General features: G+C 46.4%; 1 protein-coding gene across 1 annotated transcript; it reads left to right on the top strand.

Moving 5' to 3' along the window:
* The first annotated feature begins 4,105 nt into the window (after positions 1–4,105).
* On the top strand, positions 4,106–11,108 carry LOC148453598 (uncharacterized). Its single transcript, XM_088461944.1, has 9 exons — positions 4,106–4,239; positions 4,372–4,485; positions 5,496–7,178; positions 7,942–8,041; positions 8,405–8,553; positions 8,797–8,909; positions 9,113–9,202; positions 9,284–9,406; positions 10,911–11,108. Exons 1-9 carry the CDS (start codon positions 4,170–4,172, stop codon positions 11,106–11,108), a joined length of 2,640 nt encoding a protein of 879 aa, XP_088318070.1. The 5' UTR covers positions 4,106–4,169.
* The last annotated feature ends 16,173 nt before the right edge of the window (positions 11,109–27,281 follow it).

Here is a 27,281-nt window from a genome sequence, read left to right as displayed (position 1 = left end):
CTTGGATATCTGTATAAAAATTCAAGATTCTCAGATACAAACTTCTCTGTTTGCCAAACCCACAGATCGAAACAATTTACTTCGCTATGACAGTTTTCACCCTTGTTCTATGAGAAAAGGGCTTCAGTACTCCCAGTTCTTGAGGGTTCAGAGGATCACTAGTGATCCCAAAGAAATCAAAGCACAGATGGAGGAGATACTCAAAAAATTCTTAGTGAGAGATTATCCTCTGAAAGAATTGAGTTTAGCCAGAGTTAAAGTCCTTTCACAAAATAGGGAAGAGTTACTTGGAAAAGCTCCCAAGGTAGTCAAGGATAAAAGAATTCCATGGGTTAATCAATTTAACACCATGAGTAGACACACAAACAAAAGGGCAAAACAATTATGGCCAATAGTATCTACTGATACAGAGTTACCACTCCTACGGGATTCCAAAATTCTGTCCAGTTACACCAGGGGGAGGAGTATTAGAGACAGGGTGGTGAAGACTGATATTACGTCATTTAAAAACTCTACTCAACAACATTTTTTGAGTAGGAAAAATTGCAATTTCAGGTGCCTGGGCTGCACGACTTGTAATTACCTTATTCAAGGCGCTGAGATCAGACATCCATACTCTGGAAAAAAATATAGTATCAGGTGGCCCCTTACGTGTACCTCCAAGTTTGTTGTCTATGTGCTATCATGCCCGTGTGGTCTGTTCTATGTTGGGAAGACTAAGCTTCAGTTTAAGGAACGGATGGCCCAACATAGAAGTGCCATACGGGCAGCACTAATGTCAGGTAATAGCGAACAACCAGTTGTAAGGCATTTTGCTTTGTTAAAACACGGTATGGCAACAGTATGATATAGAATGGCAGACCATGTTCCTCTGTCATTGAGAGGGGGCAATAGGTCCGAGAAACATTTATAACTTGAATCAAGGTGGATCCATCGTTTGGATACACTTTGTCCAAAAGGGTTAAATGACAGTTTAGGTTTGTCAAATTTTTTATAATATGGATTTGTGATTGTTTCACTATCATGTTGTCTAGTTTATATGCTTAGTACAGGTTGAATAGTACTTGCAGCATTATGGCCCACCATAGAGGTTGGACCGTATATTTATGAACAAAGAGGTGGTTAGTATTTAGTATGTGTCCAGATATTGTTCTGGGCATATTGGTTTAGTAATGGGTTAATTAATATGTATATCATAATTGTGTAGCTCAGGGCTGTTCCTAGAAGTTCTCATTTTTTTTGTTTTCTTTTTATGTTTTGTTTAATGGTGGGACAGTCAGAGGGGTTTAAGTCTCACATTTTTTACAATGTTGTTAGCTTCACGTAGATGCATTCATCTACATGTTTTAAAAGATATCTGGTGGTTTTATATTTTTATATAGATTGACCACTAGAGGGCTTCAGGCACCTTTGTTATTTTCAGTGTCGGCTTTTAGTAACACAGTGGATGAACTTGCCGATGTTCAGATTCTATATATGATTAGCATGTATTGTATGTAATAGCAGTGGGGTGTTGATCTCTCCATGTGGGGCAATTTTAGTCTGTATTATTATGTGTAGTGTTAATGCAATGATTTCTGTATTTGTATACAGCGTTCCCATGGTCACCTTTGCTGGATCCCCGTGACGTCACTTCCGGTGGTCATGGAGATGCCGATACCGGAAGATGAGGAAGCGGAGTCCTGGGGGAAGTGGCTGCGGTGACCGCAGGGTTGGAGGGAGGTAAGTGTATTTAAGTTATCACTTTATTTGCTTGCACCTATGTGTATCCTGAGGACGGAGATTCGCTCCTCGAAACTTTGAAATAAAGCACTTTCTTGTTTCATCGATATCAAAGACTCCGAGTGCCGCCTGTTGCAGTATGGTCTATATATACATATATATATATATATATATATATACACACACACATATGGAGAGAATGTGCTTTATAAGCTAAGATGTATATTAACAAAATCAATGCACAGTGTTCTGCAAATCTACCACGAAATACACATGTAATTGTCCCTGTGATTCAATGCTAATTAAACTTCTGCTTAAGAAGGTAACAGCTGCAATTCCCCCAAAGAGACGTTTGTCCTTCATACTGTACAGTATTCTGAACCTGTCCCTTTAGCGTAGTTCTATCTGTACGGATTATATACAAATGAAAAGATAGTGTACTGTACTGTCATGATAAAATGTTGTATATTCGATACTATATAAATAACTTACTATAAATAAATTTGTCCCCAGTTACTTCATTATCTCCTCATGTTATCTAATAGTGGAAGCTGCTCATACATGTGACATACATGTGTCATATGGGGGAGAGAGAATCACCAGGTACAATAACACTTGTGATGCCCGTATTATTCTGATATGTTATGATACTAATGTCACCTTCACTTCATTATCTCCTAATGTTATCTAATAGTGGAAGCTGCTCATACATGTGTCATACATGTGCCATATGAGGGGGAGAGAATCACCAGGTACAATAACACCTGTGATGCCTGTATTCTGATATATGATGATACTAATGTCACCTCCACTTCATTATCTCCAAATGTTATCTAATAGTGGAAGCTGCTCATACATGTGTCATACATGTGTCATATGGGGGAGAGAGGATCACCAGATACAATAACACCTATGATGCCTGTATTCTGATATATGATGATACTAATGTCACCTTCACTTCATTATCTCCTAATGTTATCTAATAGTGGAAGATGCTTATACATGTGTCATACAAGTGCCATATGGGGGAGAGAGAATCACCAGATACAATAACACCTGTGATGCCTGTATTCTGATATATGATGATACTAATGTCACCTTCGCTTCTTTATCTTCTAATGTTATCTAAGTAATAGTGGAAGCTGCTCATACATGTGTCATACATGTGCTATATGGGGGAGAGAGATCATCAGATACAATAACACCTGTGATGCCCGTATTATTCTGTTATATGATGATACTAATGTCACCTTCACTTCATTATCTCCTAATGTTATCTAATAGTGGAAGCTGCTCATACATGTGTCATAGATGTTCCCCAACTCCAATATAAGGAAATCAGGAACTGTATGGAGGGAAACAATAACTAATTTGGTAAATTATACTTTTCTCTAATTAACACTTCATATTCATTGTGACATACATTATCCATGATTACATTGTGTAATAACACAAGCAGAAGGAAGAGCAGTGGGTATAACATTGCTCTGATACCATTACTGATTCATACTGACAGATGGTCACAGACCTTAAATCATACTTGCCTACCCTCCCGATTTGGTCGGGAGCCCCCCGAAAATCCGGTGCCGCTCCCGACCACCCGGAAGGCAAGGCAAGTCTCCCGGAACCAGCCGCAGCCATCCCGCACCCCCCGTTGCCGGCCACTTAGTATGCAGCCCGGGGGATCAGATGACGCGATTCGCATTAAATCGCGTCATCGAAGCCCCGCTCCCCGCAGTACAGTGCCTGTAGTACGGGCTCTGCACATCAGGGGACGGGGCCACGATGACGTGTTGAGCCGCCACGCCCCCCGCTCCGCCCACCTGCTGTGTACAGAATGTCGTCCAGGCTGTCCCCTCCCGGAAGGGACAGCCTAAAGGTAGGCAAGTCTGCCTTAAATAAAACGACGGTATAATTAGTTCTATGAAATATAGGAGTTATGCTGCCAATGCCAAATCCAAGAAACAAAAATGAAAATGTATTCACCAATTGTTGATATTTTTAAACCATACATCTCTGATACCCTTTGTTAATAGTGTATTTCTGCACCAACAGGGAAATTATTTATCATGGCTATCTGCTCTGTGTCATTTCCACTGTAAGAAGTATTAATAATTATCAGTGCTGCTTTCATCTAATGCTGAACATTACTGGCTGTCATTATAGTTATTACAGACAGTCTGTCATGGGAAATTCCGCCTCTGATCTGCTGTTTGGTCCCTGAGTTTGCACTTTGCTTAGAACACTACATAGGGAGATACTGGAGCTGGATCAGCCAGTACATCTGCCTTACAGTCCTGGGGAAGTGAGAGGGTGTGAGCTGGGAAGTGTGTGTGTGTGGGAGTGACTGTCAGCTCTCCTGTGTGTCTTTATATGGTGTCACCCACACAGTATAAAGACACACAGGAGAGCTGACAGTCACTCAGAGTGTGTGCAGTGCAGCAGCTATGGCTGAGCCCAGGTACAGAGGAGGAGAGTCGCTGTATCTCAGTGTCGGGGTCCTGGCTATCAGTGCAGGTAAGAAGTCATCAGTATCTCACCCTGATTATCCCCATCACTGCTGCCAGCAATCATCTCACCCAGCAGGGAAGGGTTACAGTCTATTACTTACAGTCATCTCATGTTTTCCCCTCTAATTCTATATTCTAGGATGTTTGCTTCTATCGATACATCATTACAGCACAGCTGCAGCTGCTGCACTTGTCCCCCCTTCAGTCCTGGGCGTCCTGCTCCTTATCCTAGCAGTGATATTGGCATATGCAGGTATGTGGCCACTCTACAGAGAACCTTTTTATATGATGTCTTTTCTTTAGGTTACCTGGTTGCATTTTGCATAGTGAGAAAGAAGCTTATTACATAAGTGACATAAAAGGATTAGTAAATAATGAAAAGACAGGCAACTTAGCTCCACTAGTCCTTTGTCAATTTAACTGTTACAGCAGTATTACTAAGAGGGGATGTAATTAGTTCATATGCCGGTGGTCAGGATGCTGGTGCCGGAATCCCGACACCACTTAGAATCCCTGCACCAGCATCATGGCGGTAAGTATTGGGGTTAGGGGTCAGGTTTAGGCTGCAGAGGGGAGGGTTAGGTCTAGGCTGTGGGGGGATGAGGGTCAGGTTTAGGCTGCAGAGGGGAGGGTTAGGGCTAGGCTGTAGGGGGATGAGGGTTAGGTTTAGGCTGCAGAGGGGAGGGTTAGGGCTAGGCTGCGGGGGATGAGGGTTAGGTTTAGGCTGCAGAGGGGAGGGTTAGGGCTAGGCTGTGGGGGAGATGAGATTTAGGTATAGGCTGCGAGAGGGGGGGAGAATTAGGAGTAGGGGTTGGGTACTTACTGGCAGGTGTCTGTATTTTAACCATGTCAGGATGGGGGAGTTGCGATTCTCAGTACCAGGATCCTGAGCGCCGGCATCCCGTACCCAACCCATAAAAAATGCCCCATTATTTGCACTTTCTGACCTCATAGTTGATGAATCACAGTAATATATAACAAGGGGTTATTTTTAGTAGGTCCCCAGAACTGTTATATGTAGTCTGACCATCACCAATACCCCGCACAACTCATTGCAATAAATAATTCATTAAAATGATCAATATACCTTAACAGAAGCTGAATATAGCAGAGTGAAGTGATTTTTTTAAAATGTATTAATAATACATGTAAAATAAATCAAATATAACTGTCGCTAAACCGTCATATTTTACAAGAGAATAGAAATACTTTAATACAATATCGTAATGCAGCTTCTATATAATATTCATTTCTCTCCTTTAGGAATCAGGAAAATTCCATCCAATGTCTCATTGTGGGTCTCATTCTACTGGACAGTGTCAGCCATGTGGTGCGGATCTGGAGTCAATTTGATACTGATAGGAAATGATGTCATTGGCACCTCTGACATGAGAGATGCAATGGTTCCTGGCCTAGTGTCCTTCTTCCTGGGGCTGCTTATTATTGGTATCATGGGAATCCTGCAGAGGGAAATTCTCCTTGCTGTGATGGCTGTCGCTCTCTCTCTTTCCTATATTCATGAGCTTGTTATACTCTATGACAGCAGAATAGGCTCCTCTGCCATAGCGTGTAATTACCTTATTGTGACATTAATGGGTTTATACTTTATTGGAGGACGGGCGCTCCGTAACCTCAGTAAGAGGAAACTTAGTTTGCCTGGTATAGACAGGTCCAGCATGAAAGACAAGGAGCAAGGTGCTGCCATAGGTTCATGTAATATAGAGCTTACAGCCACTTGCCTGATCCTTAATATGACGGCCTCTAGTGTATTTGGCTGCAGACTTCTGGGGATAACCAGTACTCTGTTTGTTGGCCAGGTGGCATGGCTGTGGACAGCTGCTGTTTACCAGACAGGTCTATGCATCTTGTCATACCGCTATTATCACATTCTAGATGCCACACATTTTGCATTTTTCTCCATTCTGAGATATGCAGAAGGTTACTCATTACTGTATCAGTTCTTGAACACTAATGAGCTAAGTTACCCTGTCCCATTTTTGGTAGTCTTTGCCTTACTATTTTCTGTCCTCTCCATGTTTACAAGTATTCAGAGTCTGGTGCAATCTGTGTACTTACTCTTTTATGTTGCCTATTGCATCGCATTGGCCAGTAACACACATGGGTTTTTTCATGAAGGATCCCAGGGAGTGAATATAGCAGTATACATTGCTTCAGCGATAATGGTGCTGGTAGCTCTATACAACTCACAGGCATCGGCAAGTATCCCCACTGGGGAGGGCACCATTAGGAAACTGTTCAGCAGTAATAACATTTTCCAGCTCCGTCAGGGTAATAATGTCCGTGAGCCCTTCCTTGGCTTTTCCAAGTATGCTGATGCTGAAGTCCTGGCTCATGCATGCAGCATTTTGGCTGCCTTTGCCATGACAATGCCGGGAAGCTCTGGAGAACCCTTGGCTACAGTTGTCTTGCCATGGGTGGTCGTTGCTGGAGGGCTGTATAATCTCATTTGTGGGTCAGTGGCTTTCTCCCGTGGCAAGACACTGGAAAGTAGTGCTTTCATCTTGTATGGAGTAATGTGGGTTATTTGGGGAATTTCCCGGTATAGTGGCATCTATAGCACAAGCAGAGGCTTTAACACTGCGGTAGGAATGATATGCTTCATTCTGTTTAACAGTTTCATTGTATTCAGCACACTTTTCCTATCTAAGGCCTGGTTTGTCTATTCTCTCACTTTCCAGCTCATCCTAATCAGCTTCCTTCTTGACTCCCTCAATGCTCTTCCTCTGGGCTATGACATTGCTGTCACCATTATCTTCGGTATTGCTGGCTTCTACTTATTTCTTGCAAACCTATATAATGGCACCTTTGAGGCTCCCCAAATACCACTTGGCAGCCCCTTTATCAAAATTAGTGGTTTTTCTAATAAGACGTCCAAATGCCCCCATCTGATTTCTAAAAGGACCAGCTCCGTACGGCAGATCGCAGGTAAGAAGACAGGGGAAATATTCTTATCCTATTGTCAGGTCAGTGTTCCCCAAACACTGTTATATTCTTAGCATATTGTCAGTGTTCCCCAAATCTACATATGGACAGACATCATGTTTTGTTCTAGGAGGCGAAGGGATGAAAATTATGTTTTCTGTTTCATAACATTTCAAAATCATTAAATTACTGTAAAGGTGTGTACACATTGTGCGATCAGGAAAGACAGCACGATTACGACATTGTAATCGTACCGTTGTTCCTGATCCCCTGCAGTGCCTACACTGAATGATCAGTCGTTCAGTGCAGGCACACTCCATCATTCCTGAACATGGCCAATCTGTTGTTATGGGCAGATTGGCCTGCATGTTCAGGTGATGGACAATGTCGGAAACGACCAGCGGGCGCGCGCATCGCTGGTCGTTTCCTACATTTTAGTGCACCATTTGTGCACGTTTACTGAGCAATTGCAAGATTACCATGTCGTAATCGTGCAATCGCTCAGCAATATCGCCCAGTGTGTACGCACCTTAAGTCTATATTGTACATATGTTTTCATTAACTGTATATGTACTGGATGTGTGTTATATAACATATATTATTGTTATCCCTACTGTGGGCCTTGTAACTGAGTTTATCGCTGAGTCCTCAGTCTGACACTGGTCGTATATTCCTATATTCATAATGTGAATGATAACTAACTGTGTACAATCCCTACATGAATGAGCTGTGTTATTTATGGTCTTCCTGCTGTGACCTTTTCCAGAGATTATGAGAAATGGAGGAATATGTGGAGTCCCGACGGACACTGTCTATGTGCTGGTGGCAGCGTGCAATCAGCCGGACGCCGTGGAGAAGGCCTACAAGTAGGTACAGATAGTGCAGTGTGAGCGATGGCTTTGCTGAAACATTACTTTGTAAATGTGGAATTACTAATAAAGCCTGTGAGCTTTGTAACATATAAAACATGAGAATTGCGGGATCATGAATTTGCTAAATAATTTCCTTAATTTTCCAAAATATTTCCTTTGTGACAACAAATGATTTAGATCCAGTTGAATAAATAATCTATTTGCATGATTTCAAACAATTAAATATACAGATGTTACTTATATTTTGTATCAGAGGTAGATTATAGAGTACTGTACAAAAACACTCATCTTATATAGTGGAATAACATTGATATATATATACTGTACTGTATACTGTACTTTTCTTCCCATTTGTAGGACAAAACGTCAGGCTCAGGACCGGCCAATGTCATTGTGGATCTCTAGTCTAGATCAATTTAAACCTGCAAAACATCTGTTTAGTCCCCTGTTATGGGACTTCATGCAGGCTGCCTGGCCCTCATCCATCAGCTTGGTGATCCCAAGAGGTGAGCACTTATCACCCTGTTATCTGCACTAGCAAAAACAGTGACCCTTTACTATTTACATACTATCTCATTATTTACAACTAGTTATATATATTTTTACAACTGTCAGACATGTAAATTAAACTCAGAAACCTGTGTAATTAATATTTTTCATTATTGTGCTATTCTGTCTAATGTACAGTATACTTGCTTGTGATCAAATCACAATTTAGCTTAATGAAGATAAACACATTTCCCTGACAGGGCCATGGCTGGACGTGTTGGGCGCCAGAGACTCTGCAAAATACATAGGCACCCCTCAGAGCATCGCCATACGGATCCCAGACTGTGCCGTGACCACACACTTAATTGATATGGTAAGAGGAAATGTACGGCTGCTGCAAGACATTTACCCTGTTTGTAGTGCAGCCCTATTATATATTATAATATTCCTGAAATATTTGCAAATATTCTACTTACCAAGAAGGTTATGACCAAGAAATTACATATATAAATTGTGCTGGAATAACTACTACTTAGTTAAAACATAATATGACTGAGCTGTTCCTTTATCTTCTAGGTGGGCCCCATTGCAGTCACATCAGCTAATCCATCCGGAGAAGCAGACACAACTCATCACAACCAAGTCTATGCCAAATTAGGAGATAAGGTAAATTATAAGTGATTGTTTATCTATATACGGAAAATAAACTAATAATAACCCATGAGATAAAAGCATTTATAATTTCAGGTAGACGGAGTCCTGTGTGATGGGGCTTCCCCTGAAAATATTGCTTCTACCGTGGTTGACTGCACAAAAATTGAATCTGGAAATATTGCATTTTTTCGAGTTGGCATTGTCCCCAAATCACAGGTAATTCTAGTACTACTACACTATTTACTTGTATTGGTCTAATTGGATTTTTACAGTATTTTTGTTTTTTTCAAAAATATTAAAATGTAGAAATGTGAAAATGGTGGCACTGTACTGTATATGGTGTTCCTGTCCTGCGGCAGCATGCAATCTGCCGGACGCCAGTCTTTTCAGATGACAATAGACCTAATGTAGTCCTGGTTGATAATCTAGTGGCGCACCTGTGAAATTTATAGCTGCTTCTGTTGTCACTACTTGAAATAGTGTAAAAGTGGTTAATGCAAGAAGCGTTTTTTGGGGGGGATTTGTATGTACTAATTACTATTGATACCTGCTGGTCCACAGAAAAGTGAATAAATAAATAAATGATCAAACTGCAAACCAAACGAACAAATAAAAAGGAGGTATGTAAATACTTAAATAAAATAAGAAAGAAGAAAAGAGGATGAGTTACTTTGAATAGAAATGAAGATAAAATAAAAATAAAACAACAAAAACAAAATGTGGCTAGTGCAAAATTAAATGAAAATTATAAAGTACCAGTGATAATTAAGCATTAATGTTTACACTCCTTTTGTGGGAATGATAGGTGCCCGCTGCTTTAGTGCAGTGCAAACGGGTAACTGTCCCTATCTTACCCTAAAAACGGCGTTGTCCTTTGTTGCTGGTGAACATGTGCCACTTGATGTTGTACTCGCTCCCACTCTGCTGTCCGCGGACTGTACCCAGTCTGTTAGCGGGGGTTGCAGCTCAGCATGCAGCAATCTCAGCTGTGCCTCCGGCAATCTTTCTGGCCTCTGGCTCTATTGATGAAAGGTGGCTGGTGGCTTGTGTAGTGGTCAGGGCTCCAACATGTTTCGTCCACGTGGCGGACTTTTTCAAGGAAGACCTAATGTAGTCTGGGGCAGTCTGGAGCTTAAAGTCCATATCTATATACCCTTTAGATGTTTGTTTGTCTCGGATCGGATCACCTTTGGAGGTCCGACTAGAAATGAGTCCCAGCTCGGATCACTTTTGGGGGTCCATGTAGAAATGAGTCCTGGCTCGGATCACTATTGGGGTTTTGAGTAGAAATGAGTCCCGGTTCGGATCACTTTTAGGGGTCCGAGTAGAAACGAGTCCCGACGCAGGTCTGATGTAATTTCGAAATTCAGATGTAAAAACTGAATCTCCGGTTTTGGATTGCACGTAAGCAGGTCCAAATTACATGATTTTAGCTGTTTTCATCGATTTTAAAGAACCCAAAACTGAATCCGAACCAAAACATTTGAGAGTAGTTTTGCCAAAACCAAGCCACGGACGATCATGCACATCTCTTTCAGTCATGTATTTCAATTTAAAAGACCATTTGATTTTTTTTGTTCTTTATTGGCAAGACCAGTTTTGGAGTCTAGTTTGGAATATTATATTAAACCCTTATGAGAAGACTGAATAAGTGACAGTGTTCTCTGTATTGTTGCTGTCACTATGAGCTGTAGTAATGTAAGATGTGATCTTATCTCAGGTGTTACAGATATTACACCAGGTGCAGCAGATGCACAAGCAGGGTCACTGCAATGAGGCCTATGTTGGTTCCACAGAAGACATCACAGGAGAGATAAGTGACTCCCAGGATGAGCCGGAACAGAAGCCAAACATACTCTCTGATGATGATGACTTACAATCATATGTTAATAATGGATTTACAACGGATGAAGACTGACAGCACTAAATGTAGATAATGTTCATATAATGTTGATGTTCTGCTTACAGAAAGCTGCTGCAGTATAATGTGTGAAACATGTTCTTCACATTCTGTATTTATAATATTTATTTATTTTTGCAAAACTAAATTATTAAATTATAATTTTTTTTATATTTGTTCCTATTTATTTTTATCACAGTGATTTAAATAACATTTTCTGTATCTGAAAAATGAAAATTTTCAGTAATTAAGCCACAGAGGTTCTAAGCAATTGCAACACTAGGTTTTAATTAATAGAGTTAATTAAATTGCATTGAAAATAGTAGAAAATATTTCCATGCACTAGAGTTTACACTCCAATGATAAGCTGAACCAAGTATGGTACAATATTTATTTATTTATTACCAGTTATTTATATAGCGCACACATATTCCGCAGCGCTTTACAGAGAATATTTGGCCATTCACATCAGTCCCTGCCCCAGTGGAGCTTACAATCTATATTCCCTATCACATGCGCACACACATACACACTAGGGTTAATTTGTGTTGGGAGCCAATTAACCTACCAGTATATTTTTGGAGCGTACCGGAGCACCCGGAGGAAACCCACGCAAGCACAGGGAGAACATACAAACTCTGCACAGGTAGGGACGTACAATATATAATATGTACAACATAATGTGTGTAGGAGGACAAGTAAACTATGAAATCATTCTTCAGAAGGAACGTGCTGCTGTCCAGAGCATACACTAAGTGACTGACAGCTTGGCAGATTTATTTTATAAATGTATTGTGTGGGTTGATGGCGATATACACAGGGGCAGGACCAGTGCAGGGCATGCATTGTGTTCCCTCAATACACTGTTCTAAAGGGGTATGCCATCAGAATGTTGACACGAGAATGTCGACATTCAGAATGTTGACATGTACATAATGTTGACATTCACAATGTCAACACTGACATAATATCGACATTGTCCGAATGGCAACAGCCACAATGTCGACACCTGATTTTAGGGTTAGAGTTAGATCGGGGTTATGATCAGGTTTTGGCTCAGATAAAAAGTGCATTGGAAATTGCATTGTCGACATGCCGACTGTCACCATTAACAGTGACATTCTGGTGATGTCGACATTATGTCATGTCGACATTGTGAATGTCGACATTTGACATGTCCACATCCTGCACATGTCAACATTCTGAATGTCAACACTTTTACCATGTAGACATTCTGGTGTAGACATTCTGTATATGAACTAAATATACCACACCCGTCCTAAAGTTGTGGGGCTTCAGCTATCTGTGATATACTGGCAGATAGTACTTTTCTTTTGAGCAAAACTGAAGTGGAATAACAAGTTACTGCTAAACATTGTTTTCTACAATTATGGTTCATATCAGAAAAAAACTATTTTGTCTCTACAAATTTAATTTGCTGTATATATCCCATTAATTATAATTAGAGTGCTGCAAAATAATAAAAATGAAGTACTTTACCAATTAATATGAGAAATGGGCTATGAAACACGTTCACAAACTTAATTGGATATCCATTTCCCAGCAACGTCACTTGCTTACAGGGCTGGATTATAGGTGGGCAGTCGTCCAGGGGCCCTCACACATTGGGGGCCCCCACACTGCCACAAACATACCGGGCCGCTCTGGACCCTCTGTGGCCGACTCTCGTTCCCGGCCGGCAGCATACAGCACACTCCATCACTGATACACAGCTGCAGACGATGGAAGCCCCCCCACTGACATAATGGCGCAATTTGCGGGTATATTGGCAGGGGGCGAGGCCTAATGCTGTGAAGTATCTATCTATCTATATATCTGTCTATCTCGTTCTCTTTCTCCCTCCCTTCCTCTATGTCACTCTCTCTCCCCTCTCCCTCTCTATGAGTGGCATGTACTAAAGGAGAAAATGCGGTAAAACCCCCCACAATGCAGTTTTCTAGTGTTTTACAGCATTTCCCATATGCACAAAGCACCGGAATGCTTCGTCCCAATGGGTAACGCCATATTCAGGTGGCATTACCCCATAGAAGCTTATGGGCTTCTTATCGGGACACTCAGGGCTGGCTCTAGGGGTGTTCGACCAGTGCGGTCGAACAGGGGCGACCACCCATACAGGGCGCACCCCTCCCCAACATCCCGATTTCAGCGGGACAGTAATGTTCCGCTGTTCCACCCGTGGGCCAAAGTGGCCCACGGGTAGTGAAAGTGGGAGTTTGGGGACCCCGGAGACTGAAAGGATGCTGTGCGCATGCGCGCAGCATCCGTTTAGTGTCGGTAGAGGGGCTGAGGGAAGCCCAGTTAGTGAGGCTCCCCCCAGCCTGATGTTATTTGGAGGTGTGCAATGTGGGCACGCTTACAAATAATGTCACATAGGGGGTGTGGCCTATGGTAATTAGACCACGACCCCATTTTCAGCCCCGGAGACTGAACGGATGCTGTGCGCATGCGCGCAGCATCCGTTTAGTGTCGGTAGAGGGGCTGAGGGAAGCCCAGTTAGTGAGGCTCCCCCCAGCCTGATGTTATTTGGAGGTGTGCAATGTGGGCACGCTTACAAATAATGTCACATAGGGGGTGTGGCCTATGGTAATTAGACCACGACCCCATTTTCAGCCGCGCCTGGAGCAGGCCATGTGGTCTCTCCCCCCTTGGTAGGGATGCGATCGGATCCCTCCCATCACCCCCCATGGCCACCGACCTTCTGCATATGCGCAGGATACCAGAGGGACTTCTGGGTGTTAAACCCACAAGTCCTTCTGTCCGGAGCCATCGCAAAGGACAACTCTTATCGGGAGAGCTGTCATTGCAATATTCTAGGTGCATATCGCAGTAATCAACTGCGGTATGCACCCGAAGATATCTCACTCCCTCCCCTCTGTCTGCCTCCCTCCCCTGGCTCTCTCTCTCTCTCTAATGCCCCCACTCAAAATCCTGCATTTGCCCCTAGCAGTGTACTAGGTCATGTACGCTATGCTGCTGGGAGTCGGTTCCCAGCAGTGTTGCAGACATGAAGAAGTATACTGCGATCCTTGCCGGTCAGGGTAGATACTGGAGACAAGGGTCCTAGTAGTCATTGTGTAGGGCCGTAGCAAATTTTATCGATGGGGCCCCCACAACTTAGTTGCCCTGGGGCCCCCACAAGCCTTAATCTGACCCTGCTGGTTTATAATAATTGGAATACATTTACTAAATTTTAAACCATATAACATTTCAATAAAGGGATTGGAAAACTATTCTATTTACTAAGGTTAGAAAACACAGTTTCTGGGATCTGCCTTTACCATATAATATTGCAAATTAAGACTCTTCTAAGTACCTACACGTAAGACGTCTGTTCTAAACAAACTTGCTTCCTCCTGTCTGCATCAGATCTCTAACAATTTTCGAGAACATTTATTCAGTCCTTCTAAATTCACCTGGGAAATATTATACAAAGACAAACACATGAAACAATGGTAATTATAAATAAACCTTAACCTAACTACCACCCAATGATTGGACATTATTAATAACATGAAATAAGTCTAGGACCCTCCTGCAGGGCAGTTTCTAGGGTCTGAGGCTCCCAGTGTGAGCAGTCAAAATGCACCCCCCCCTCCTTCAAGAAGCAGTAATATTGTGGAGTGGGCGTGGCCTCATTGTAAGGGGGTGTGGTACCACAGTAAGGGAGCGTGGTCTCGAAAGACCACAGAATGTCAGCCACTGTGACTACTGAGCCCAGGGGTGGCTAACCTGTCAGAGGCAAAGCGCTGAAAAATATACGTAGTTAAATCAAAGATAGACAGCATGCGCGCGCCGAAGGCGCGTGCTCAAATATTGGGTTGTGGCCTAGCTGTCACAAGCCTACGCCGCACTTGTGTGTGCATGCCTTTGGTGTGACATTTGCAGAAGTATGACCTTGTATCACACCCATTTTTAGTCAGGTTGGGGGTCGAGCCCAGCACATTGAAGATACAAGCCATAGCCACATAAAATACACTGAAATAAGCCAGATCCACATAAAATACACTGAAATAAGCCAGGTCCACATAAAATACACTGAAATACCGTATATACTCGAGTATTAGCCGAGTTTTTCAGCACATTTTTTTGTGCTGAAAAAGTACCCCCTTGGCTTATACTCGAGTGAAGTGTAGCACTGACCGGACGGAGTTCGGTCAGCGCTACACAGCACAAACACACAGCCGCCGGAGCCGGCAGCTGTGTGTTTGCTGTAATCAGCAGCCGCTGAGAGTCTGTCAGACACTCAGCGGCTGCTGCTGCTCCCACTGCGGGAGCCATCTTCCGGCTCCCGCAGTGGGTAATGGGAGGGACGTCATGAGTAATGACGTCTCTCCCATGCAAAGCGGCCGGAGGAGCAGATCGCGGCGGGACCAGGGGCCTCATTCAGAGGCGGTCGGAGGATGCAAGCGGTCGCTCAAAAACTGGGCGGCCACCAGCATCCTGACCACCCGCCTCTGTTGCGGTCGTTAGGCTGTGGGTTAACACCACAGCTCTAACGACCGCTCCGGTGATGGTCGCGATGGTCAGAGACCATCACGACCATCGGGGCTTACGACGGGACCCTAGGGTAGGGTCTCACTTGTCGTAAGCCCCGGAGAGCTTCTGGCTCTGTCAGAGCCGGAAGCTCTCCACTGACATCACTAGTGATGTCTGTGGGGCCTCCCCCAAACGGCAGGCGTTCCCATAGGAACGCCTCCGTTTGGCCTGCCACCCCCCCGGCCGGCCTTCCAAATGGGTCGAGCTGTCAATCAACATCGACAGCTCGCCCCCTTTGGATCGAGACCCGCTACGACTGGCGCTGTCGGTCGTAGCGGGTCTCACGCATGCAGACGATGGTGCCGGCACCGTCGTGCGTATGCTCTGTGGGGGGCCATCGACCTGGTCCGAGCGCATCGGCGCTAACGACCGGGTCTGAATGACCCCCCAGGAGTGGGAGTTTCAGGTAAGTGATTATTTTTTTTTTATTCTCATTACGCTCTCTCTTGGGGGGGGGGGGACTACTACAGGGGGTGATTACTACAGGGGGCGATTAATACAGGGGGCACTAAAAGGGGGGATTACCACTGGGGAAACTATCAGGGGGGGATTACCACTGGGGAAACTACCAGGGGGGGATTACTACAGGGGGCATTACCACTGGGGAAAATACCAGGGGAGGATTACTACAGGGGGCACTAAAAGGGGGGATTACCACTAGGGAAAATTCCAGGGGGGGATTACCACTGGGGAAACTACCAGGGGGGGATTACTCATACATGCCTACCCTCCCGGTTTTCGCGGGAGGCTCCCGATTTTTCGGGTAACCCCCCGCACCCCCAGAAGGGTAGGCATTTCTCCCGCATTCTGCCCACTTCCTAGTGAAGTGAGCAGAATGAGGAGAATACCCGCGGCGATCGCGGGTCTCCGTGAAGGGGGCGGGGTTTAAGATGTGATTCTGAATGAATCACAGCATTTGGCCCCGCCCCCTATGTAAATTTCACCCAATCGCGGCAGTTTTGCCACGAGGGGGCGTGGCTTAATGGCGCAATTCATTAGGCCCCGCCCCCATCGCCCCCCTGCTGCTTCTCATACCCGGGCTTCTCCCGGGAAGAGATTCTGAAAGGTAGGCAAGTATGGGATTACTACAGGGGGCACTAAAAGGGGGGATTACCACTGGAGGAACTACCAGGGGGGGATTACCACTGGGGGCACAACCAGGGGGAATTACTACTGGGGCACTACCAGGGGGATTACTACTGGGGGCACAACCAGGGGAAATTACTACTGGGGACACTACCAGCTGCTGCATTTCCCACCTTAGGCTTATACTCGAGTCAATAAGTTTTCCCAGTTTTTTGTGGTAAAAGTAGGTACCTCGGCTTATATTCAGGTCGACTTATACTCGAGTATATACGGTAAACCAGATCCACAGAAAATACACTGAAATAAGCCAGGTCCACATAAAATACACTGAAAAAGCCACTGCAGGATTACACTGCAACTAACCACTTCCACATAAAATATATTGGAAAAGCCAGAGGCACATAAACTACGTTTTAAAACCACATCCACCTCAAATACATTATTAAATCCAGAACCACATAAAACACATTGAAAAAACAAGATTTACATAATCCACACTTCATTCCAGCCCCCTCCCTTGTCATTCCAGACCGACAGGTCTTAGGCTTCCCTCCCACTGGCTCTCAGGCAAAAGTGCCAATTATGCAGTGCCCCCTGTAGTTGTCCCCATATGAAGTGTCCCCTGTATTTGTGCCCCTTATGCAGTGCCCCCTGTATTTATGCCCCTTATGCAGTGCCCCCAGACTATACAGATATTACACACACATGCTGCAGCCTACACCCCCCAAAGTGATATTGCGCACACATGCTGCAGCCTGCACCCCCCCAAATGATATTGCACACACATTCTGCAGCCTGCACACCCCCCCAGTGATATTTTACACACATGCTGCAGCCTGCACCCCTACCAAGTGATACTGCGCACACATGCTGCAGCCTGCACACCCCCAACTGATATTGCGCACACATGCTGCAGCCTGCACCCCCCCAGCTGATATTGCGCACACATGCTGCAACCTGCACCCCCCCAAGTGATATTGCGCACACATGCTGCAGCCTGCACCCCCCCAAGTGATATTGCGCACACATGCTGCAGCCTGCACCCCTCCCAAGTGATATTGTGCACACATGCTTCAGCCTGCACCCCCCCAAGTGATATTGCGCACACATACTGCAGCCTGCACCCCCCCCAAGTGATATTGCGCACACATACTGCAGCCTGCACCCCCCCAAGTGATATTGCGCACACATGCTGCAGCCTGCACCCCCCAAGTGATATTGCGCAAACATGCTGCAGCCTGCACCACCCCAAGTGATATTGCGCACAAATGCTGCAGCCTGCACCCCCCCAAGTGATATTGCGCACACATGCTGCAGCCTGCACTCTCCGAAGTGATACTGCGCACACATACTGCAGCCTGCACTCTCCCAAGTGATATTGCGCACACATACTGCAGCCTGCACCCCCCCAACTGATATTGCGCACACATGCTGCAGCCTGCACCCCCCAACTGATATTGCGCACACATGCTGCAGCCTGCACCCTCCCAAGTGATATTGCGCACACATACTGCAGCCTGCACCCCCCCAACTGATATTGCGCACACATGCTGCAGCCTGCATCCTCCCAAGTGATATTGCGCACACATACTGCAGCCTGCACCCCCCCAAGTGATATTGCGCACACATACTGCAGCCTGCACCCCCCCCAACTGATATTGTGCACACATGCTGCAGCCTGCACTCTCCCAAGTGATACTGCGCACACATACTGCAGCCTGCACCCCCCCCCAAGTGCAGGCTGCGCACACATACTGCAGCCTGCACCCCCCCAACTGATATTGCGCACACATGCTGCAGCCTGCATCCTCCCAAGTGATATTGCGCACACATACTGCAGCCTGCACCCCCCCAAGTGATATTGCGCACACATACTGCAGCCTGCACCCCCCCAACTGATATTGTGCACACATGCTGCAGCCTGCACCCCCCAACTGATATTGCGCACACATGCTGCAGCCTGCACCCTCCCAAGTGATATTGCACACACATACTGCAGCCTGCACCCCCCCAACTGATATTGCGCACACATGCTGCAGCCTGCACCCCCCCAACTGATATTGCGCACACATGCTGCAGCCTGCACCCCCACAACTGATATTGCACACACATGCTGCAGCCTGCACCCCCCAACTGATATTGCGCACACATACTGCAGCCTGCACCCCCCCAAGTGATATTGCGCACACATGCTGCAGCCTGCACCCCCCTGGTGATATTGCGCACACATGCTGCAGCCTGCACCCCCCCAAGTGATATTGTGCACACATGCTGCAGCCTGCATCCCCCCAACTGATATTGCGCACACATGCTGCAGCCTGCACCCCCCGAAGTGATATTGTGCACACATGCAGCAGCCTGCACCCCCCCAACTGATATTGCGCACACATGCTGCAGCCTGCACCCCCCCAAGTGATACTGTGCACAGATGCTGCAGCCTACACCCCCCCAACTGATATTGCATACACATGCTGCAGCCTGCACCCCCCCAACTGATATTGCGCACACATGCTGCAGCCTGCACCCCCCAACTGATATTGCGCATACATGCTGCAGCCTGCATCCTCCCAAGTGATATTGCGCACACATACTGCAGCCTGCACCCCCCCAAGTGATATTGCGCACACATGCTGCAGCCTGCACCCCCCCAACTGATATTGCGCACACATGCTGCAGCCTGCACCCCCCAACTGATATTCCGCACACATGCTACAGCCTGCACCCCCCCAAGTGATATTGCGCACACATGCTGCAGCCTGCACCCACCCAGGTGATATTGCGCACACATACTGCAGCCTGCACACCCCCAAGTGATATTGCGCACACATGCTGCAGCCTGCACCCCCCCAAGTGATATTGCGCACAAATGCTGCAGCCTGCACCCCCCCAAGTGATATTGCGCACACATGCTGCAGCCTGCACTCTCCGAAGTGATACTGCGCACACATACTGCAGCCTGCACTCTCCCAAGTGATATTGCGCACACATACTGCAGCCTGCACCCCCCCAACTGATATTGCGCACACATGCTGCAGCCTGCACCCCCCAACTGATATTGCGCACACATGCTGCAGCCTGCACCCTCCCAAGTGATATTGCGCACACATACTGCAGCCTGCACCCCCCCAACTGATATTGCGCACACATGCTGCAGCCTGCATCCTCCCAAGTGATATTGCGCACACATACTGCAGCCTGCACCCCCCCAAGTGATATTGCGCACACATACTGCAGCCTGCACCCCCCCCAACTGATATTGCGCACACATGCTGCAGCCTGCACTCTCCCAAGTGATACTGCGCACACATACTGCAGCCTGCACCCCCCCCCAACTGCAGGCTGCGCACACATACTGCAGCCTGCACCCCCCCAACTGATATTGCGCACACATGCTACAGCCTGCACCCCCCCCAGTGATATTGGGCACACATACTGCAGCCTGCACACCCCCAACTGATATTGCGCACACATGCTGCAGCCTGCACCCCCCCAACTGATATTGCGCTCACATACTGCAGCCTGCACCCCCCCAACTGATATTGCGCACACATGCTGCAGCCTGCATCCTCCCAAGTGATATTGCGCACACATGCTGCAGCCTGCACTCCCCCAAGTGATATTGCGCACACATACTGCAGCCTGCACCCCCCCAAGTGATATTGCGCACACATGCTGCAGCCTGCACTCTCCGAAGTGATACTGCGCACACATACTGCAGCCTGCACCCTCCCAAGTGATATTGCGCACACATATTGCAGCCTGCACCCCCCCAACTGATATTGCGCACACATGCTGCAGCCTGCACCCCCCAACTGATATTGCGCACACATGCTGCAGCCTGCACCCTCCCAAGTGATATTGCGCACACATACTGCAGCCTGCACCCCCCCAACTGAGATTGCGCACACATGCTGCAGCCTGCATCCTCCCAAGTGATATTGCGCACACATACTGCAGCCTGCACCCCCCCCAAGTGATATTGCGCACACATACTGCAGCGTGCACCCCCCCAACTGATATTGCGCACACATGCTGCAGCCTGCACTCTCCCAGGTGATACTGCGCACACATACTGCAGCCTGCACACCCCCAACTGATATTGCGCACACATGCTGCAGCCTGCACCCCCCCAACTGATATTGCGCTCACATACTGCAGCCTGCACCCCCCCAACTGATATTGCGCACACATGCTGCAGCCTGCATCCTCCCAAGTGATATTGCGCACACATGCTGCAGCCTGCACTCCCCCAAGTGATATTGCGCACACATACTGCAGCCTGCACCCCCCCAAGTGATATTGCGCACACATGCTGCAGCCTGCACTCTCCGAAGTGATACTGCGCACACATACTGCAGCCTGCACCCTCCCAAGTGATATTGCGCACACATATTGCAGCCTGCACCCCCCCAACTGATATTGCGCACACATGCTGCAGCCTGCACCCCCCAACTGATATTGCGCACACATGCTGCAGCCTGCACCCTCCCAAGTGATATTGCGCACACATACTGCAGCCTGCACCCCCCCAACTGAGATTGCGCACACATGCTGCAGCCTGCATCCTCCCAAGTGATATTGCGCACACATACTGCAGCCTGCACCCCCCCCAAGTGATATTGCGCACACATACTGCAGCGTGCACCCCCCCAACTGATATTGCGCACACATGCTGCAGCCTGCACTCTCCCAGGTGATACTGCGCACACATACTGCAGCCTGCACCCCCCCCAAGTGATATTGCGCACACATACCGCAGCCTGCACCCCCCCAACTGATATTGCGCACACATGCTGCAGCCTGCACACCCCCAACTGATATTGCGCACACATGCTGCAGCCTGCACCCCCCCAAGTGATATTGCGCACACATGCTGCAGCCTACACCCCCCCAACTGATATTGCGCACACATGCTGCAGCCTGCACCCCCCAACTGATATTGCGCACACATGCTGCAGCCTGCACCCCCCCAAGTGATATTGCGCACACATGCTGCAGCCTACACCCCCCCAACTGATATTGCACATACATGCTGCAGCCTGCACCCCCCCAACTGATATTGCGCACACATGCTGAAGCCTGCACCCCCCCAAGTGATATTGCGCACAAATGCTGCAGCCTGTACCCCCCCAACTGATATTGCGCACACATGCTGCAGCCTGCACCCCCCCAACTGATATTGCGCACACATGCTGCAGCCTGCACCCCCCAACTGATATTGCGCACACATGCTGCAGCCTGCACCCCCCCAAGTGATATTGCACACACATGCTGCAGCCTGCACCCCCCCAAGTGATATTGCACACACATGCTGCAGCCTGCACCCCCCCAAGTGATATTGCGCACACATGCTGCAGCCTGCACCCCCCCCTTCTCGGAGGTGCAGTTACCTGGTGAAGCTGCAGCACATGGTTGTCCCAGTCCGGAGTGCGGCAGATGGGAGCGGACAGCCAGGGCCCCTTCGTGACTGTGAGAGCAGAGGGCTGAAACGGGAGTCTCAAGCGGCATACGGAGGCATAGAGGGCAGAGAAGCGGGCCCTCCTTCAAGAGTCCTGCCACATGACACCCGGGGGGAGTGAAGGACGGAGGTCTCACTCTCAGTCGGCGCCCGGAGTGTCAGTGCGGCTGATGTGAGCGCTGAGCGGGTAGAGAGGCATCCTGTGACACCCATGAGAACAGTAGGGAGGCGGCGATTGGACGCTGACAGCGCGGCGCGTATTTTGTGATCATTGATAGGGTGGAGCGCCCAGTGCGATTGCACGGGTCGCCCGCCCCTAGAAACGGTCCTGCCCTCCAGTGTATAATGGAACCTGCCCCCAGAGCAGTAAGGAGAGCTTGGAGCAGCACTGTAGCTCCCCATTGATGGTGGATCTGCCCACCCACCCCCTGGGGTACGTCTTTATGATGGAAAGTTATGCGCTCTGGTGGCGGGACTACGGTGGTGGCGGCACAGGGTTCACTGCTGTCCTGCAACAGGGCTGCCTGCCCCTGGCCCTTTTCTATCAATTTAAGTTGAGTAACTGTAACAACAAGGTTCTTTAATTAATATTTTGTGGGATTGTACAAAAATATATCCACAGTGGAAATGTGCATTTTATCTTATCAATCAGTTTTCATTTACACCAATTTTGTTTTATTCAACATCGATTGTCCTCAACTTTATTCAAGAACTTATTATATACCAGGATTATTCAATATGGGAAAGACAGAAATGAGTTTATCATGAGAGGACCCTTTACTCAAACTTCAGGTCTCCCCTTGATGCCAGCACAGACATAAGGTACTATGGGGTCTATTGACTAAGCCTTAGATGGAGATAAAGGCCCTCATTCAGAGCCGCTCGTAAGCAGCGTCTCAATGTTGTGAAACCACGCATGCGCCGGTGTTACACAGCGCATGTGCGTACGGCTGATTGCGATCTTTTTTTTAGTCGTTCGTCAAATAGCGAACAGGAAGTGACCTGTCAAATGTGATTGACAGAACAGGCCGTTTTGGGGCATTGACGGGGGTGGAGATGGGAAAACGCAGGCGTGTCGAGGCATTTTGTGGGCGTCCCTAAATTATCTCATGCGAACGGCAAATGTGATCGGAATGAGTCATACGTCACTGTCTGATCCACTTTCCGTTCAAACTGCTCGCACAGCTTGGGGTCTGGTATACTCTACCACAATGGCGATGGTCTCGTCCCCCTCCCCGAGCCTCCTCGATGTTTCATCGATGTTTTATAAACTGACAAGCAATCAACTTTGATTACAAAACTTGCTTGTAATGTGTTTAGCAACTAGTTTTTGGGTGGAAGGCCAAAACCGTACGCAGGTGAAATACTCAGCTGCTAATTTCAGGATTAGACAATCAATTAGCGTACCATTTTTGGTGTAAAAAAATGTTTCATTATTTTTGTTTTGGGGTTTATGTTATTGCAACAATATTGTCTGCATGTTTGTGTTTTTGCAACATTTTTAATCTTCACGGAAATTTTGCCAACATTTTTAAATGGAAAAGTGTGTCTTTAAACTCCCAAATGGTTTTTAACCCTTTTTTTTTTTTAAATTTAAATTTTTGGGTGCCGGGATTACCTAAAAAACATTTTTGGAATAATGTCACAATACAATGGTGAAGAATTTGATTGTTTTATTTTTTGAAAACACATTTTTTGTTTTTCCAGCCCATTGCCCACTTTGCAGGTCTGGATAACGTCACAAAAAATGACATAATGAAATAAAAAACAAGAATGGCATTTGGCCAAAATAAAAGAACACACATTAAAAACAATTCACAAGAAAGGAGAGGGAAGTTTTGGCCCTTAAGGAATATGGGTCAAGCACAGAAGGATTGTGGGAAAATTAGCCAGTGCTTTCATCGCTTTTTGCCCTGTTTGGCTGTGGTAGGGTGGGAGCCTGACCGGGTCCGGGATGTCCTTTGGCTGGCCTCTCCAGAGGCAGATGTTGTGGCCTCTGGAGTAGGCAGAGGGCTAGGCACATTTGGAGGGATGGCTGTTGTTGTGCCAGAGGTGGAGGATCCTGATGTTCCGGCAGGAAGGGAGGCCGGCTCCACCATGTGCTGGCAAACGAGCTGCTCCAGGGCATTGGCAATTCGGATGTTGGCCCTGGTATTTTCCGCCAGGGCCTGACCAATGGTCACGTTGGCCGCAGCATTTTGCTCCATGGCCTCTGCCACCCGTAGCAGACTGGCGTCCATCCTCAGCAGAATCTCCGTGTGGTGATCCGATTTAAAATTGAGATCCGTGAGGAGGGCCACTGCCTGCGAGGGGGATTGCCCTGGACTGGCTTCTGCAGGGTCCCCAGCCGAATCTACTGCTTCCTCCCCTGCAGAGCCAGCAGAAATTCTGCGGCCAAGGCTCCCCTCTGGAGCAGACTCATCCGCCTGTGTCTCTGTGAGAAAAATTAGAAAAGAGGAACATTACAATCTACATATTGTCACAAACATTTTAGACTTGGTAACATAACAACATTTACCTGGGACAACATGAGGAGCCGCAAAGTCTGGCATGTCCGTATCCATGTTGGACACGCCAAACACCTCCTCATACTGCACACACCCCTGTGCCAGCTCTTCCAAATCATTCAGCTCCAATGACACAGGGGTGGGACCCCCACCTGTCCCCCTTGCATGCCTAGCCCTCTCTGCCAGTTTTTGTTTTAGCCGATATTTGTAATCGGTCCATCTGTGGGACAAAACAAAAGCATTATTCCTGCAGTATTTGTCCCTGTAACCACTTTTATGAAAAATTTAGTTTTTACGTACCGGCGTTTGACATCCCGGGCTAGACGTTCAAACTCACCAACCCTATTGACAGCACTGGCTATCTCCACATTTTCCACTTCTGGCTTGAACCCATATTCTGATCTGCCTGTGGCAGAGTGTCAACACATATTTGAACCAAAACCTCCATCTCCTTTCTTGTGACTTGTGGCTGCCTTTTTTTTTTGCTTTCTTTGGTGGGCATACTCGGCCAAGCAGCCTCTTCCATGGCATCCTCCATGCCTTTCAATTCAAAAAAGAATATCATTTACATGTCCAACTATCTCTAAATTCGGGGTCTAACAATTCCTTTAAACAGAAAGAGAGAAGAACTTACCGGGTGCCTCTTGGCCATCGTTTTGCTGGTCTGTAGCCATTTTAATCAAAACAACTTGAACTACACCAGACCGTTTTGGCTTTTCCGTGACGTATTTATACATGCGTCCTTATTTTTGGTTCGCATCATTGATTGTGCGCTCCTATGATCCGTCCTTAATTTGAGCGGGAAAAAAAAACTGTTTATGGATATGGGCGACTCGAGTCGATGTGGCGGGTGTTGATTGTTGGAGGTATCGTGTGTAGCCGTGGATTGTTGGCGGGATTAGTGGTTGTGAGGCGTTTTTTTGGAGGTGTAGTTGGTGCTTTATTTTTTTGGGATATTTTGCGTTCATTTTTTTTTAGTGCGGATATTTTCGTTGTTTGTTTTTTGTGAGTAAGTATTTTTTTCATGTCCTTTAAAAAATAAGGGACCTACAATCCGAGTTTCTTCATTTTAATATTTTTTTTATTTTTTTTCCAGTTATTTTGGCTTGGCCCCCGAGAAGTTTTTGGACTGTGACTTATTGTTCGACTTTTGGTAAGTTTGTTTTTATCATTATTTGACGAATTTGATGTGTGGGTCTTCGCATATATTTGGAACATTCATGTCTTCTTCTTTTTTTTCCTTTCATGTATTAACACTAAATATAGCGTCAGTTATTTGCAAAATTTTTTCCTTGTTTTTTCAAGGGACAAATGCGAACTATTTAGCGCACTAATGTTTCCTTATTCTCCTTCGCCAAATGTGAACTATTTAGCGCACTAATGTTTCCTTATTCTCCTTTGCCAAATGCGAACTATTTAGCGCACTAATGTTTCCTTATTCTCCATCGCCAAATGCAAACTATTTAGCGCACTAATGTTTACTTATTCTCCTTCGCCAAATGTGAACTATTTAGCGCACTAATGTTTCCTTATTCTCCTTCGCCAAATGCAAACTATTTAGCGCACTAATGTTGTTTTGGGTAGAAATTTGCCCATTTTTTTTTGCCCTCTCAATGTAGGTTTTTTTTACAAAATAATGTGTTATCCCCCCTATCTTTTAACGCATTTTGTTTTTGGTTAAAGAATCAAATATGTCCACCAAAAATACTAACCGGAATTTAAATTTTTGAAATGTAGGTTGTTGCACTCATGACCATACCCCAGCATGTAAGCATCTTTGGATTTTTAACCTAAGATAAGTATATTTTTGTTCTAACATTTTTCTAAAAAAATAACTACCTGGCTTCCCATTTCAGGTTGATGTTGGTCGTATTGTTTTGGCCATGCTTCCAGAACCCGACCAACCTCAATCTCGTCCCAGGCGTAGGCATCGGAGGCGTGCAAGGCCCAAGATATTTAGAACACATGTCACCCTTTTTGGAATGCCCGATGATGAGGTTTTACGACGATACCGTCTTCCTCCAAAAATCATCATAGACACTCTCTCATTAATAGAGAGTGATCTTGAGCGGCAAATTGACAGTCCTACAGCAATACCACCACTTATGCAATTAATGGCGGTGTTACATTTCTGTGCCTCAGGATCCTTTCAAACCACGGTGGGAATAGTGGCTGGAATCTTGCAATCCTCATTTTCAAGGATCCCGAGGGCAGTGATGGAGGCCCTTTTCAAGCACCTCCATCATTTTATTACCATGCCATTGGATATGTGTTCCCTTAGAGTGGCGAAGGCCAATTTTTACCAAATAGCTGGCTTCCCACACATCATAGGGGTTGTGGATGGTACTCACATACCACTGCAGCCTCCAGCACGGCTGGAGGCCATTTTTTGGAACTGAAAGCACTATCACTCCCTTAATGTAATGGTGGTAAGTGATGCCTCCCTCCAGATCCTGTCCCTGAATGCAAAATTACCCGGGAGTGCACATGACTCATTCGTCATCCGGCAATCAGGGATTTGGCATAAATTAAACAACCTACAAACTGGTGATGTGTGGCTTTTGGGTAAGTGGAGACCTTTAG

Source organism: Taudactylus pleione, unplaced genomic scaffold (genome assembly GCF_031769625.1).
Source record: "Taudactylus pleione unplaced genomic scaffold, aTauple2 ptg001126l, whole genome shotgun sequence".
NCBI classification, from domain to species: domain Eukaryota; kingdom Metazoa; phylum Chordata; class Amphibia; order Anura; family Myobatrachidae; genus Taudactylus; species Taudactylus pleione.
Note: the sequence above shows the minus strand (reverse complement) of the source record. Positions and strands in the feature narration are given on the sequence as shown.